We start from the raw sequence: 17908 nt of genomic DNA, 5'->3' as shown, positions 1-17908 counted from the left end.
GCCGTGTTACTATTGTCCTGAAATGAGTTTATCTTAGTATTCCCATAGATGGCGCGTCGAAGTCACACTGACGCCTGCACACTCTTGTTGCTGCTGCAGCGCTGCCCAGAAATATTAACAAGTGCCCAAGTATATCTGGCATCAAACTTTGTCTTTTTTGTTTTTCCGTGATGATGACACTCTTTAATAATGACATTTTGTGTGCGACATGATAAGTTCGGTGTGCGTTCACGTGCTCTCTGTTTCTCAATGAATTGGGATGCGACGCGAACAAGCTCATGTCACATTGTATCCTTCATGTTTCTATAGCAAAGTTTTACCATTAGCGGACTTCCCGGAGCACCCGCGGCCCATATGGTTCCGGGTTTGTATTTGAAATGGTCAGTCGGGTCCGGGTCAGTCATAGTTAAATTACTTCGTGTCCCAAGTTTGATTAAAATTGTGTGTAAAACCCGAGTCGATCAGAGAATGGCCGTGAGCGCTACCGGGCTAAAGCTCGCGTGCAGTTTCAGCTTGCAGACGGTTTCTATGGCGATCACAACTAGCTCTTGTTTTTTTGTTATTATTATTAATAAACCATATATTTTCTAAAATCTAAAAAGTTTGCATAGAGATAGTAGCAAAAAGACAATACTTATGTTGCCTATTGCACTGAATGAGCAAAGCTCAAGCTGACTCAAGATTTACAAAATGCAAAGCTGTAATGTAAAGTCCCCTGTCACTGGGACAGCAAGTAGACTTTTGAATCTGAAATAATGAGTGGATTAACTTTTTTTTAATCGGCAAGAGAGAAATAGAAAGAGAGGCACTTTTCCTGCTTCTGCTCTATCTAATAGAAATAATAACCATTATAACACCAGTCACATTTATAATTTATAGACCTGCACTGTCTATCATTAATATACTATATTATTGTATTTAATAGTTTGATAAAAGGGGTCATCTAATTGCTTCATATCAGTTTTTATTTTTGCATAAAGTAATATCAAACTACATTTAATTTGTTGTGTTTCTTTTCTTTAAAATTGTATATCTACTACAATCAGTCACATGGGAAAAAGTACATACTGTGAATCGTTTTTTAAAACCGAGAATTGTTTTTGAACCGAAAATCGATTTTGAATCGAATCTTGAGCCTAAAATCGGAATCGAACCAAATCGTAAAATTTTCTGAATCGTGCACTCCTAGTATGGTCTCTAAATTTGTGTCTTTTACATTTTGATTTGTCCTTGAGTTGAGGTCGACTTGCAGACCTACAGATACCGAAAGAAACAAAAGCTATGTTTAAATGGGCACCGTTTTCCTCCATCAGAAAGAAATCACTCTGATTGATAAATCCTATCATAGCTTTTACATAATGTGATCGTATTGATGTGTGTGTTTATTTGGCATAAGCTTCAAATCAGATTTGATCATTTGACATGCCCACATTGCACAAATATAGTTTTTTGCAATGTTCAAGATATGCAAACAAGCCATCTTTCTAAAATCGCTGTCTGGTCTATTTCAGGTCATAATTAATAAAGGACGAGCACATGGAGCTTTTGCCGCACTGATTATCCTTTAACAACACAAGCTTGCGTTCTTTGCGTCATTTGTCATTATGGCAATTCTACGTCATTGCATATGCTCCACACTCCAGTCCAGGAAGTCCAAAAGGTATAAACCACCCCTCTCAAACCGATTCGATTTTTAATCGATTTGGCTTTTTATTCCGATCCAAGTGTTTACATGAAGCATTTTAATTCGGATTGAACATTTAATTTGATTCCAATTATCCATGTTAATTATCCACCGAAAACTTTACAAAAAAACAAATTAATTCAACTTAAAATTGTAACAAAAATGACCTAACCAGTTTTTTTTGTAATATTAATTCTGATAACAAAATAAAGTAAATAACAGATACACATGCAAACTAGTGATGCCAGATTGTGGATATATCTCCAAGCACTGCGGGTAATACGCGGTTCGGGTAATAAATTACATTTTTATTATTTGCGGTTGGGTCGCTGGTGGATCAAATAAATGAACACCCGCCAAATGCGGGTAAATATCAGGTGTGGCAAGTAACGTTGTCAAATCACTAGCCAATTTGGCACGTTATAGAGGGTTTTCACCGACGTCACGTTCTGGGCAGTAACCCGGATGCGCGGCCATTGTGGAGGCACTCGGTGTAAATAACTGAACAGAGTACAATGGAATATTATGCGCTTTGGATACTTTAAGTGAATGTAGACATGTCTAAACAAAAGAAAACACGTCCCAGATACAAAGGCATAGGTAAGGACTTGGACCACAAGAAAAGGCACGACATTTCGAGAAATTACAATTTATAGGCGGTGCAGATCCCTACGAGCTCCCTCTTCTAGGATCCGTGACGACCCGGCGATTCTTCCTTCAGTTGCATATCCCGATATAAGTTAGTGAACTACCTAGTTTTCATGCAGAGCCCATATGCCAATGTCAGCTTTATTTATATAGCAAATTTAAAATAGCCAGTGTCCTACCAAAGTGCTTTACAGTAAAATAAGCACAGTAAAAAATAAAAGCAATAATTGTTTTTACCATTTACTATTAAAAATATTATCATTACAATAGAAAATGTGCTATGAGCAATTAAACACACTGGCATTAAGGCATTGCAGCGCAAATTTTATTTGTGTTTAAGTACATTTTGTGCATACACTACAAGTACATATTAAATACTTTTTAAATAAAGCACAACAAGTAGAAGCATAATTGTTTTATACTTTATGTACTTCAATCATATTTCTAATACAATACCACTCTTTTTCCTGAGCTTTACCAACCACAAGCGCCTCCTCTGATAATTTCTTGCATTCCTTTCCCTGGTTTATAATCACTTTTGGAAGTCGATAATTATCCAAATGTTTTTCTCAATATGTCCTGTTGGTACCATCTCAAACACGGCAATAATTAACCATTTACCTTGACGACGTTCGGCATATACATCAGTGTCTGTGCTCTGTTGTGATGCGGAGTGCCTCCAATATGGCGTCTTCCGCTCTGATGACGCGTCGTGAAAACCCTCTATTTTTTATGTTCAATCGTTAATGATGTGCTTATTAAAACATCACCACTGATATTTAGGCATCACACAGAAACGACATCTCTCTTGACTTATTTTTTTAAAAACTTGTTAAAGAACAGATACATACTAAAAGTTATGGTTATTGGTAAAAGTTATGGAATTTATTCAAGGCTTTATTTGTCCATTGTACTGTATTGATTTGCTTACCTAAAAGACAGTTTTGGTGTGAAGTACAAGGATGATAGTGAGATGTCAGAATTTAGTTTGAATAATTTGCAGATTTAGATTTTATAAAAAAAAAAAATTATAAATAAAGATGTGACATAAAATTTAGTAGCCAAATTGGCTGGTGAGTTTTAAAGTTAATTTCAAACCCTGATCATATATAAATATCATCTGCACACTCTAAATATGAACATGTTTGAAACGTGTCTTTTTCATCAGGCAGACAGGCACTGATTTGCAAACGCGTATTAAAAATATGTGCATCGGAGGCGAAACAGTTTCGAGTTGAAATAGAAAAGGGATCATTAAAAGCAAAACAAAAAGAAAGTACTGGGATGAAGATGAAACAAGTGCAGGGTATGTAATATGCAAAGGCTTTGTTTGTGTGTTTTGCAGTGACATTCCAGTTAAAGTTTAAAGGGAGTAAAGTCTGTGTTTATGCTAATAAGAAAATGTAGAGCTATATGGCCAAGAAGAACTTGTAGTTAATAAATAAATATTAAAAAAGAAAGAATTTTAATAATTGTAATGTGCAATCTGAATAAATGCAGGTCAGGGGTGGATATCTAAATAAGAGAAAATGATGGTGCGGGTGGGTGGCAGGTGGATTATATATTTGAAGCAGTGGATTCGGGTGACGTTTGAGCTGATCTGCGCATCTCTAATGCAATCTAAATCTGTTAAATTTAAGTAAAAGTGTGACATGTTTTGGGGACCCATACTCGAAATGTGACCCCTGCATGTAACCCATCCCACACTCTAAAAAATTATGTGTTAATTTTTTACACATAGTTTGTGTCATGCCATTTAACACAATTTATGTGTTATTTTGTGTTTAAATAAATGCAAGGGACAACACAAGTTGTGTTAAAAATAACAACTGAGAAGCCTATGGCAAAGCCCGGGGAGCAACTGGTGTTAAAGTTGGCTTTATACTTTTACGTCAATTGTAGGGCCTAGCCTATGCAGAAATGAAAACCCAACTGAGAAGCCTATGGCATAGCCCCGGGAGCAACTGGTGTTAAAGTTGGCTTTATACTTTTACGTCGATTGTAGAGCCTAGACTACACAGAAATGAAAACCCAACCGAGAAGCCTATGGCGTAGCCCGGGGAGCACCTGGTGTTTAAGTTGGCTTTATACTTTTACGTCGATTGTAGGGCCTAGCCTACGCAGAAATGAAAACCCAACAGAGAAGCCTATGGCGTAGCCGGGGGAGCAACTGGTGTTAAAGTTGGCTTTATACTTTTACATCGATTGTAGGGCCTAGCCTACGCAGAAATGAATAACCAACCGAGAAGCCTATGGCATAGCCCTGGGAGCAACTGGTGTTAATGTTGGATTTATACTTTTACATCGATTGTAAGGCCTAGCCTATACAGAAATGAAAACCCAACCGAGAACCCTATGGCGTAGCCCCGGGAGCAACTGGTGTTAAAGTTGGCTTTATACTTTTACGTCAATTGTAGGGCCTAGCCTATGCAGAAATGAAAACCCAACTGAGAAGCCTATGGCATAGCCCCGGGAGCAACTGGTGTTAAAGTTGGCTTTATACTTTTACGTCGATTGTAGAGCCTAGACTACGCAGAAATGAAAACCCAACCGAGAAGCCTATGGCGTAGCCCGGGGAGCACCTGGTGTTTAAGTTGGCTTTATACTTTTACGTCAATTGTATGGCCTAGCCTACGCAGAAATGAAAACCCAATGGAGAAGCCTATGGCGTAGCACGGTGAGCAACTGGTCTTAAAGTTGGCTTTATACTTTTACATCGATTGTAAGGCCTAGCCTATACAGAAATGAAAACCCAACCGAGAACCCTATGGCGTAGCCCCGGGAGCAACTGGTGTTAAAGTTGGCTTTATACTTTTACGTCGATTGTAGGGCCTAGCCTATAGAGAAATGAAAACCCAACCGAGAAGCCTATGGCATAGCCGGGGTGCAACTGGTGTTAAAGTTGGCTTTATACTTATACATCGATTGTTGGGCCTAGCCTACGCAAAAATGAAAACCCAACCAAGAAGCCTATGGCATAGCCCGGGGAGCACCTGGTGTTAAAGTTGGCTTTATACTTTTACGTCAATTGTATGGCCTAGCCTACGCAGAAATGAAATCCCAACAGAGAAGCCTATGGCGTAGCCCGGGGAGAAACTGGTGTTAATGTTGGCTTTATATTTTAACGTCGATTATACGTCCTAGCCAACGCAGAAATGAAAACCCAACCGAGAAGCCTATGGCATAGCCTGATGTGCACCTCTCTCAAAATGTAACAACATTTCAATGCTATGCGGAACACAAGCGGCTGTGATTGATCTGCTAGAACCCCCCCTCAGGTCAAAAAGATTTGTGTTGCATTTCCTTGCATGCATTTTTGCTTGTGACGGTAAAAACAATGATGGACCATTGAAGAGCTATATTTAGTCTGTTAACCTAAATCATGCTTATGGTTCTCCAAAACGTACACAATTCGCTTCTTCTTCGGATTTTCCCTCAATATTGTAACATGCTTGTGGACATTGCCTACGTAATTAGAAAAAGTAGTATGAATGAAAACTGACGTTTAGCCTACCGCGTAGAGGTTACGGTGTAGGTCCTACGCAGAACTATAAAGCCAGGTTAAGGTGCCTTACTCAAGGATAACCACAGTCACAATCTGCCATGAGACTCAAACCGGCTAGCTTTCATTACAAGCCCGACCCTCCAACCACTAGGCTACTATTGGCCATCAATTATTCATTGGTTAAACATATATTTTGGTCAGCCTCTACTCTTAAGATAAACGTTTTCTTTTACATTTGTCTTATACAAATATCCTGTCATTTCACTCACTGATGTACTGAGTTCCTCTTTGTTTCTCATGAGAAATGCAGTAACCAGCAGGCGAGAAGTGAACAATACTTTCACTTCAGCTCTCAGTGCCCCCCGTACAGAACTAAGACGTTCAAAGGAGTCAACCGCTCAAACCACTGCTTGTCAAAGCATTTTTTGTTGTTTAAAATGACATTGAAATCTAGTTTCACTCTCACTTGGAGGATTCTGAATCAGTGTGCTGTTTTCAGCAGGGCAAATGAAAAAAAACTGTGTCAGGTAGTCTGGGGGGAGTATCTGAAAAAGATCTCCCTGTCTTCCTGTTCCAGTTCATCTCACTCATGGTGGGTTCTTCAGGAGCTATGTATGGCACTCGGTTTTGGTGCTAAGGTCTCTTTCTGATCCACTGAGGTTTAAAATAAAAAGTTTCAGTCCAGATAAATGGCCTAGGCACACCAGTGTGATCTCTCACTGATGACAGAATTGCAGACAGAACATTTCATAACTTCATGTTATATAAACTGTTTTCAGATGTTGCATTATAACATTGGTCAAACACTGACTCTGATTAGCAGGGTTTCCCGCAGAAAATTTGTTAGTTAAGGTGGTGTGGGGCCGAGGGCGTGGCAATAAAAGGGGCGGGGCAAATGCGACATGATGAAAATTAAAATATTTTAATAAAATAAATAAATAAAATATTCAAATAAAAACACTCAAATAAAACTTAATTTTGAAGAAACTATGACAAAAAATGAACACACTAGATTATTAATGAATTAAATGTTTTTAACAGATCCCTCTAATGGGAATAGCTGCGTGGTGAAGTGAAACTAAAGGGTTAATAAACACAAACTAAAGCAGATGTTGTAGATCGTCAGGCGAACGATGATAGATAGCTCAAAAATTGTAAAAACTAATTATTTCCCACTATTAATTACATTATCTTAAAGGAGTGTAACTACTGTAGCATGTAGAGATGCTCCGATCAGCATTTTTGGGGCCGATCACCGATTACCGATCACCAAGATCATGATCTGACGATCGCCGATCAGTGCCGATCACAGAATGGCAGTAAATTGGGAATCTTTTATCTATAATCTAGCAGAGTTTGCACCATTTGTAGAAATGAAACTAACTATAAATTAGGTATATTATTGTTTTAATAGAGAGTCAAATAAATAAGCACAACAAATATTTCATCTTGCAAAGAGAAATGTAATATGCCTTTAAAAAGGTTTATGTCTGTTTAAAGTCATTAAAATAAAACACTTCACAGTCTTTACTGTATGAATTAAATATACACGCATTCGTATGAAGTACAACAGTTCTTCACTGATGAGCAGAGAGTAATTTTATTGAGAGATGAATTAGGATACTGTAGCTTTAAGAGAGAGTGAGAGAGATCGTTCTCTTCACGTGCACTGATGACAGGCTGCTGTGTATGCGTTCGGCGGGTGTCCGCAAACAAGAGCAGCTGTGAGGAAAATGGAAGTTTAAACCTTCAAAACTTTAAAACGAATGCAAGTAATAAACTTTTGACATGAGGATGCAGTTGTCCGCGATAGATATGTGTTGTATACGCTGTTTGATAGGGATGTGTGAAGACGCATCACGCTGAGGACCGGAGCGCGTCCTCAGAGAGAATACGCATATCTCTGTAAAGGCAGAGAGAGAGAAATCCTCTGCACGTCACACATGAGCAACGGGTTACAAAATGCTCGCACTGTGTAAAATGGTCTCTAATTGCAGCCGCATCAGGAACACTATGATGACAAAAGTAAACAGAAAGATCGACTCATGAGATCGGCAAATTTAGCGAGTGCCGATCGCGTCATTTAATGCCGTTATCGGCCGATTACGATCGGCGGCCGATCGATCGGAGCATCCCTAGTAGCATGTAAATAATGCACATAAATTAAGTTGAGCAAGAGCGCTCGACAATTATATTGAATCAACAGGCAAGTGAAACCCTAGCAGGTTGCTCAAACAACAAAATCACCAGCTAACTTACTTTAAATTTCAAGAGCTATAGACTAATACAATAACATAACAATGTTTTTTTTGTTTTGTTTTTTTTTTATGACTAGTTAAGGGGGTAGGGTTTCTAAGATTAGGTGGGTCGCCTTAACTGAAATATGCTGTGGGAAACCCTGGATTAGGGATGTGTGAGACTAGTCGACTAAACGGTACAGCTGCTACTAGTCGACACCTAAAACACTAGTCAACTACACAAAAAAATATTCCATTGTTTAAAATACTGTCAATTTTGATTAAACACATAATTTAAAAGTTATTTACTCACCCTTGTGTCATTTAAAGCCCTTAAGACTTGGATTGGGACCACCTTTGCTCAAGCTTTTAAAGGATGCAAAATCATGAAAATAACTCCACACAACTCATGCTGTGTATTCCAAGTGTCATCAAGACATACAAATGGGTTTTTTGAAAAACAAACAAAAATATAAAGCATTATTTTATTAAATTATGCACGTATTCTGCATTGGTCAAGATAATGGATTATATTTACTTAAAGCTGACATAACACAAGACGTTTTTTCCAATCTAATGTTAATCTTGCTTATATATAGAGTAGTATTTCATCATTCATATGTCCAAAGAGTCTTTCGTTTTGTTAGATTTATAAAAGAAAAAACTGCCTTTCTGATTTTTGGCGTAAGAGGTCGAACACTTGAAGGCATGCGGTACGCGCAGCTTCGGATACTACTTTTGGATTTACAGCCGACATAGATGGAAATCAAATTAAAAAAAAACTTTTTTTTTTAAATAACCAGCCTTACATTATACATATGATCCAGAATCGGATACTTTGTCAGTAATGGACGAACAGGAAGAATAGCAGCAATGATTACAGCAGGACGTCTCTATCAGGTAATTAATCCTTGCTCGTTTATCCGCCATTTTAATAAAAAAGCAACATAATCCAGTTTTTAACTGCATTTGCCCATTTTAAAAGGTGTAAATGTTGTAAATGCAGTACAAAGTGCTGTTGTTGGTGTTGTTTACATTACATGCACGTATGCGCGATTGCAAACAAAACACGTGAGATTTTGAATTACTTTTACCTGTGGTTGTGACTCCTAAACGGGGTCTTTTAAAGTTTTGACCGCTCCAATAGTTGTAAAAAAGTGGAAAATCCGGCGTCAAACTGAGCCTTGTTTGTAAAGCAGTCCTCTCCGAAATGCAGCCAGGGAACAAACAAACTCATTCGCAATTACGTTGCTTTCCGGGAAAAACAAACTGCATCTACTGTTGTCTTAAAACAGGGAAAGCTAAATAAGGTTTTCTTCTCCTAACATCCAAAAGCACACTTCTTTTTTCGAACTATCTTGCTATAAGTTATAAGTTGCGCGTGCTGTGCAGTGATACCGGTGACTTCTACTCGACGGAGCAATGCTAATGCGTGTTCTCGCTCTCACTTGACTTGACGTGCAGGGCCAACGTGCTTTTCTGGAGGTAAAGGCCCATAAAAGGAATTATGGGGTCAATCAGTCGTAACTGATACCCCATTTGAATTTTTTTTCCAAAACTTGTAGGAAAAAGGAGGCGTGAGTTTGGCTCAGAAATACTCTGTTACAAGCTCAACTGCTTTATTGACACTTTGCTTATGTTTAGCATGAGGACTACAACTCTTAAACTGTGGTAATAAGTCAGAATGCATGAAATAGCATTAAACCTCTCCTTTAATGTCACCAAATTCATTTGTGGCTTCATGACACTTGGAATATACGACACATCGTGTGAAGTTATTTAACACTATTGCGCCATTTTAAAGCTGGAGAAGAGCCGATCACAATCCATAAAATATTGTAACCAGAAAAAAGAAAACAACACTTGTTAAAATCTCTTTTTTTGTCTTGTAGTACAAGGAAAGCTAAGAGGATTCGAGCAAGATGAGGCTAAATAATGACTAAATGTACTAATGGGTGTACTAATCTTTTAGCTAGTAAAAATACTTGTTGATCTTATGGCTTCTGCAGCAGTTGCAAAGATGGGTCATGTAAGTTACGCCAGTAGAAAGTAAAAGTGTGTAGCCCACTAGCTTCATTTGTCTCGCACATAAAAGTCTTGTTTTTGCATTTAAGCAATGATGGAAGTACAATCGCACAGAGTGTCACAACACCATAGAGTTTTAAAAAGCATCACCATAGAAACAGTCAGCTGAGCAGAACTATGGACTTTTAAATTGTCATTTTTCTGTAAAATGTTATCTTGTTATCTTTAATGTTATGAAATTGTTGACATTTAGCAAATAATAATTTAAAAAACTTGTAAAGTGGAATTCTTGCCTCAGTTTTTCATCATGTTCTCTAATGTAGTGATAGGGAAAGGAGGCAGTAATTGAAGGCAGTGAATATCTTTCTCTTTCTCTCAATCTCTCTCTTTTCCAAACACAGTGAATCTCTCTCTCTCTCTCTCTCTCTCTCTCTATGAATTTCATCATAAACAATCTGAAAACAGGGCTTTAAAGGGGGAGTGCACAATGTTTGAAAAACGCTTTGGAAAAGGAGACGGGCCGACTACCAAAACACACTTATAGACAATCAGCAGTAAGGAGCGTGTCTACTAACCGACATCCTTGCCGGGTTGCGTATGTGTGGTCCGGGTCTTTTAAAAGAAGGTCCACATTCTATTGGGGTAGGGGCGTGTTTGTTTAGGTGATTTCAAATATCAACATTGGCTTTCATACATTGTGCACTCCGCCTTTAAGTGTAAAATACCGAACTCGTCCTTTAATTTGCTGAATCTCCCCACAGTAAACTCATTTTTCATAGTGTTTATTACAGTGCTTTTGTTATTACTGTAAAAGTATATTTATAGTTATGTGATGTAAATACTGTTAAATAGCGTCGACTGATATATTATCTGGATGGCTAATGGCTACTGTTAGCGCTTTGGTCTAGTCTGCCTCCTCTGCTGCATACTGTCGTTGGTAATGTAAGGGGGAACAAATATGACTCCATCCATCCGTTTGGCCCAACGACGGAATCCGGCGCTTATAAAGACAAATTAACGTTACGCAACTTTACATCTGACTCCAAAGATATAAAACGTATTGTAATATGAATCAAATTGATATAAATATAGAATTTGGATAAACGTTTGATCATTCTATTTAACTCATCGTTATATTGACTTATTCAAGTGGATCTCAATTGTCGCTTAGAATCCTTGCATCAGCTGCTGCAGGTTCACGATCACAAACTCGACCATACAACTAATCAAGAGTTAAGAAGTTCGTCAGACCTTATAATTAAAGGCAGTCGATTCGTCGATGCTTAACCCTGTAGTTAAAATTAAGTGGTTCGTCAGACCAAAATATAACAAAAAGGCAGACGATACGCCAAACTTTACTCCATTGATAAAGAGTAAGTGGTTTGTCAAACCAAAATAGTAAAAGGCAGACGATACGCCAAACTTAACCCTATTAAGAGTAAGTGGTTCGTCAGACCAACATAGTAAAAGGCAGACGATACGCCAAACTTAACCCTATTAAGAGTAAGTGGTTCGTCAGACCAAAATAGTAAAAGGCAGACGATACGCCAAACTTAACCCTATTAAGAGTAAGTGGTTCGTCAGACCAAATAACCAAAACACAAAATGGCAGACAATATGCCTACTTAATCCTGGTCGTAGATTTGCGGTAACAAAGGATACATCAATTTACTTGTAGTCAATAATTCAGAGTAAGGCAGAATAAATGCAAACGTAACAATTTATTAACCAGGTAGGAAAAACATAATTCAGAGCCAATTAATATATCCAATTCAAATACAAAACAATAAAACGAAAAACCATTGCATACCTGGTAAGGAGATGAAGATCTGGTTACAGATTCCTCAAAATAAAATAAAAACACATGATGCTGTGCCAGGACAGCATCATGGGGGTGCATTTCTAGATAGAAAGTCCCGTCTAAATCTTCTACCCATCTCCTTAAATAACCAGAGAACAAAGCATATAGGAATTTGGTACCGATTGGTTGTTGTAAAACTCAGGGCTGTCCTTAGATTGCATACAGTGGATGATTGGTTTATGTTTAGGATAGGCGGTGTCTATCAACATTAGAGGAGGCTTTACTTGTACTTTAACATTGAATTCTGTTTTTATATGAGTGAGACCATTGTAACCACTTGCAATGAGATATTTCAATGTAAAACAAATAAGATACAGATTTTAGAATCTTTGTGCATGTAGCATTTCATATACAGTTTGCTTTGAGAGAATAAGAATACAAATGTATGACACCCTAAACTAAAGGTGTGTCTTTGAAACCCAAATGTGTCTCAGTGGGAAGTCCACTGTGAATGGTGGAACGTTGCTTTCCCGGGCACTCACTTTGCCCCCATGCAGTGCCCTTTGGGGAGGTGCTATCTTTATTCAGGAAATTGTCTTACAGTAACGTTGTATTTAAAGTACATTTAATCACAGTGAATTAAAACTTTAAAAAACTTGCTCATTGCACATATCATCTATCTCTTTTTTTATGGATGGATGTAGGATTTTTCTTAAAGAGGTCAGAAGTATAAAGGTGAGAAAGTATATAGTTACAGTACTTAGGCAGCTTATGTTTTGCCCATATGCATTTCACTAAAATTCGCGATGATTTTACCTCAGAAATGCATTGATAGACAGTTATAAAATGTGAATCCTCAATCTCTTACATTACAATATGCTTATGTGTGATAATTCTTAGTGCAAAAAGGGAGCGAGGAGTGGAGAGAGATCAGAGAGAGAGAGACAGCGCTTAAAAAATTGTTCTGCTAGTGAAGTAAAATTTGTTATTCTTTCTTATGTAGCTTCATACTTACTGGATTACAGCAAACATATTTTGCCTATTTTTGGATAAGAGAAGTTAAAGTATCATTTTCAAAATTAGTTATGTTACAGTTTCAAAATGATAATACAGAGAACACTTAGATTAAAAAAATAGTTTATAAAGATGCCATAAATGGAGAAAAATTATTAGCGGAAGTTACGTGCGGACCACGACAGCCGCTTGTTTATGTTGTTTGGCTTTCGTGTAAAACACGTAACTTTGGGTAAACTCCGCTAAGAATAAATACAACAAACTCCTTTAAAAGTAGTACATTTATATAACAAGCCAAAAAAACAACATGTAGATTACCTAGGAAACCAAAACATTAGTTATTTTCGACGAGGTATTTGTTCAAGAGTTCAGTTTAGCAACTAGTCAGACCATTAAACAAACAGAAACCAGAAGTAAAGTTCCGACCAAACGTGTAATCGCGTCACCGCACGTACGTCCGATGAAACTGTCTATAGTTGATACAGTGGTTGCCTAGCAACATAAAAAGTGACCAAAAATGACAGTGCCGCGCTTCTTGCATTTTGGATGTAGCGGCATTTGAACAGAATTTATTCAGAAGCATAGCAAGCATAATCGCACAATTGATTGTCCCAACCCTAGTTTCTAGTAAAAATTAGCTTTTATTGTGGAACCAGGGGTCAATTCAATATTTTAAAATTTAATCAGCTGGCATGGATGTGGGCTGAAATCAGTTCCTGGACCATGTTATGATGTTTACAAGTGTTGTTTTTTTTCAGTTTTTGACCTCTTGTCCTATTCTCAGGATATATGGATAGAAGTCTATACATAAATCTCCCTCTTAATCTTTCAGATCAGATAGGAGGGAACAGCCACACACAGGAGCGTGTGCTAGGCTCTATGTGTGTGGGATTCCAGCGCTCCTGTTATTCTAACCACAACACACACACACAACCGCCCTGCCACAATGTCACGGAGGGAACGACCGTGGTCGGTGTACAGAGCCAACACACTGGAGCTTTCATCAGAGATGCTTGGACTCGCATTGGCAGGTATACAGTAGTATTCATGAAGTAGAGTTGTATGGCATTTGCTTAAATGTTAAGAATTATAACAAGTCTCTCTTTCTTTCTACTCTGTGTAGGAAACAGCCAAGACCCCGATGAGCCAGTACTGGAATTCAGTCTTGGTCAGTTTTGTTTTATACACACAGGATTTTCCTACTGTGTGGAAAGTTATTTATTTATTGTTGTTTATATGTCTTTGTGGTAGTCCAAAGAACAAAAACAGTAAAGTACCACATGTAAGCAGTATTTTAAGTCGTCTGTAGGGTGAACAGTACAGGATGAACTATTTTGTTTTCTGAGATGCTGTCAAAAAACATTGTTACTTTTTAACCATCAGCAGGCAAGACTGCTTGGCATATAGGACTTCAGCAAGCTGTCAGGTTAGATCTTGAGAATGTGTATGACATTTAGCAGAAGTGCAAGTATTTTTGCAAGAACTACTGTACTGCTTATGATAAGTTAACCTCTAAAGCTGTTTCGTTTGGGTGACTGCCTCGATCTCTCATCAGTTGTAAATAAAGTGGTTTAACCGGGGTGGTCTGATTATATCTCTAAGAAACACTGTATCTTCATCATATAAACAATGGAAAATCTTCAAACCACTGTGACCCTCAGTGTGAACGGGTTTGTGTGTGGTTGTTTAGTCTGCAGCGAGCTGACCACGCCGTCCCTTGACCGAAAACCCAACAGTTTCGTCGCTGTGAGCTGTACAACGCCCCCTCAGGCTTTCTGGACCAAACATGCACAGACGGAGATCATCGAGGTACGATGGACGCAAATTTTCACCATAAGTCTGTCAGATCTTGTAGCTTAACTTGTAGAGCAAAGTGCTTGCGACCCCAAGGGTTTGATTCGCAGAGACGCACTCACTGCATTCAAAGTACATTTTAGGTACTCTCTAGGATGCTCTTTGAAATTATAACATGGATCAACAGCATTTACACAGCTTGTGTCCATGAAAGCTACAGTACAGTGCATTGGTTTGTTATTTTGTTTCATTCTGCATATAACGTGCAAAATTTGCTCATGCCTTTGCCGTACAAATACAATGTGGCCTTGCTCTGATTACGACTGCTAAAAAGTGGGGTCATCAAATTCATCCGTAATTGCTGGAGTAATATGGACTGATATTGATTTCTAAATGGTCTGACCTTGGTTTTCAGGGTACAAATAATCCCATGTTCCTCAGCAGCATGGCTTTCTTCCAAGACTGCAACATTAACCAGCATACACAGGTCAAGCTGTCCGTGTACGACGTGAAGGATCGGTCACAAGGAACGGTGAGTTTCGACCAAGACTGTCAATCGATTCAAATGTTTAATCAGATAATTCACAGCCTTTTTGTGTGATTAATCTTGATTATTTGTGTTAAATGTTTTTGACATAATTTACTATATGCAACAAAGTAAACCATCAGACTGAATAAATTCAGTCACTATGCATTTAAAGCTATGGTCTACGATTTCAAAGATTGTTCATTATTAATAACCTCGTTTAGATGCTGGTTATGGTTCTACAGCAGGGCTATTCAATTAGTTTGTCGTGGGGGCCAGTTCATAAAAAGTATCTTAAATGAGGGGCCGGAGATATAACAGTGATGATGACTAAATTTTTCTACATTTAAACATATTCATGTTGTATTTTAAAACTGCATACAAAATCAGTGCATTGTACAATAGGCTTTTTCTACAAACATGTATTTTGAAACTGCATTCAACAACATAAGTGCATTGTTAGATGTCAAAGTAGGCTTTTTCTACATCCAGATATGTTCATATGTTGTATTTTAATTTTGCATAACAACATAAGTGCATTGTAAGATGCCCAAGTAAGCTTTATTCTACATTTAAATAGGTAAATAAGATCCATATCACACTTGAGAATTTAACTCATTTACTCACTTCAGTGCACATAACAAAAAAGTTTATAATATGGAACATAATTGTTTTATGCCGTTTTTTTGTCAAAAGCTAATTATTACAGTAGCCCTATTTAAACTACAACATCCATCTTAATAATTGGCAAACAGTAGGCTACCTTCTAATAAACAGAATATGTTTTTAGATTTCGCAAGAGCAGTAAAATCAGGTGTATGTTTGTCATGTCAGCACGATACGCATACAGTGGTGCAGGTGCTGTGAGCGATGGGCGATTAACTGTTACTCGTTTTAATTGCATTCTTGTGTGAGAACGATGACTCGCATAATATTTGAGCCTTTGTCTGCTTTGAATTTTGGAGAAACGGCAGGATCTTTTTGTCTAGTTCACAAAATCGTTTCAACGAGTTTCCTTTATCTAACGTTAATGTCATTGTGGATAAGCATAAACATATCAGACAACAATTGTCGGAAAAGGCAGTGTTTTAAGCTGAAAATACAACAAACAAAGTTAAAACAACCATAGAGTCCGGTCTCTTAACTCACCACTGTCTGTCAGCTATCGCGTCTTGAGACGCGGGTGCGAGTGGGGGAGGCGATCGCTTTGAACTTGTGGACAAAAGCGCGAATATAATCACGTGACGCAGCTGCTCGCACCAGTCACGTGACTCGCGCTCTGCAGCTCATGCTGCATGAAACAGACGCACGCGCATCAACTCGTAACTGTACGGCCCGTTGTCTAACTTACTAAATTTATTTTAGAGATGTCTTTTTTACAGACTACATAAAGGGCCGGAACAAATTACCTTGGGGGCCGGGTTTGGCCCGCGGGCCGCCAATTGAATAGCCCTGTTCTACAGTAACATCCTAACAATATGAAGAGAAAAAAGAATTAAAAAAATCCATTCAGTCTATTGGGTGTATGGTAGCAGATAAGCCGGCCGGACAGCTTACATTGGTTAACTGCTCTCATCCAATCCCTGCTACATTTGAAAATCCACCTCGTGCTCGCGTCTCCACCCCATCGCACACCACCCCGCCCCTCTCCTGCCTGCGACATGAAATTTGTGTCAGTGTATGGTAGCTAGCGAAGCAGCAACATCTCACTAATGGAAAAAAAACTAAACGACAGCAGCAAGCAGCCCCTGCTTGTCCCTACAGTAAAGGTTGGAAGAAAAAGGAAGTCTGTTTAAGAAAGAGCAGAGGTAAAAAAAATTTGAAAAACGCCGGACTCTAAGTAGAATCAATATATGGTCCGCCATTGACCGTTGGAGGAAGCTTCAGGGAGATTTGGGGCTGAAAACCGACGCCGACACGGCAGACTTTTGTTGAACAGGTACGCACTTATTTATACTTTTATTGTGTGAGGTGTTACATAAATATCTTTTTATGAGTCTGACAACATGCTGTTGGTCGGCATCGGAATGTTAGCCGTTTAGCATCGCGTATCACGGGTCAAAGTAATTATATTTACTAAGATTGTGTGAGGTGTTACATAAATATAGTATTATAATCTGACTACATGCTGATGCTGCCGGTCGGCATCGGAATGTTAGCCGTTTAGCATCGCGTATCACGGGTCAAAATAATTATATTTACAAAGATTGTGTGAGGTGTTACATAAATATGATATTATCAGTCTGACAACATGCCCATGCTGCCAGTCGGCATTGGAATGTTAGCCGTTTAACATCGCGTATCATGGGTCAAAGTAATTATATTTATAAAGTCATTTCTTGAAGCTCATGAGGGGAAACGTATGCCAAACGTTGTTGTGAAAGTAAATAACGTCAATTACAATCATAATTGTAATTGTTCATTTCTTCAAGCCTTTATGTGTTTACTGCTCGGTAAATCTCTGTTCTGGTGTTTACTACCAGTGATCACAGCTTGAATGAGTGACGTTGTTCAGGTGGTTTCCCTGTGGGAGGGATCAGGTAGCACAGAGGGGCGGAATGAGTTTTTTAAAACTTACTAACTTTCTCGACCGATTTTCAGCATCGTAGACTACAGCTTTAAAGGTAAATACATCAATGTTGTGTATTTTGACAGTTAAAATAAGGAAATCAGG

At 38.3% G+C, this 17908-nt stretch overlaps 1 protein-coding gene across 14 annotated transcripts in view; it reads left to right on the top strand.

Moving 5' to 3' along the window:
* Positions 1-17908, top strand: part of inpp4ab (inositol polyphosphate-4-phosphatase type I Ab) — a 72276-nt gene that overhangs the window by 20801 nt on the left and 33567 nt on the right. For 13 of the 14 annotated variants that reach the window (XM_073870869.1, XM_073870867.1, XM_073870868.1 and 10 more), the window contains exons 2-5: positions 13747-13945; positions 14038-14082; positions 14605-14723; positions 15124-15240. In XM_073870869.1, coding sequence (XP_073726970.1) covers positions 13861-13945; positions 14038-14082; positions 14605-14723; positions 15124-15240 — 366 coding nt within the window. In that variant the 5' untranslated portion in view covers positions 13747-13860. Of the gene's footprint in view, positions 1-13746; positions 13946-14037; positions 14083-14604; positions 14724-15123; positions 15241-17908 lie in introns of those variants that run through there. The other variant, XM_073870870.1, reaches the window with a different exon arrangement.

Source organism: Misgurnus anguillicaudatus, chromosome 8, assembly GCF_027580225.2.
Source record: "Misgurnus anguillicaudatus chromosome 8, ASM2758022v2, whole genome shotgun sequence".
Classification (NCBI taxonomy): domain Eukaryota; kingdom Metazoa; phylum Chordata; class Actinopteri; order Cypriniformes; family Cobitidae; genus Misgurnus; species Misgurnus anguillicaudatus.
The sequence above is the reverse complement of the archived record's forward strand: the minus strand, read 5'-3'. Positions and strand labels throughout refer to the sequence as shown.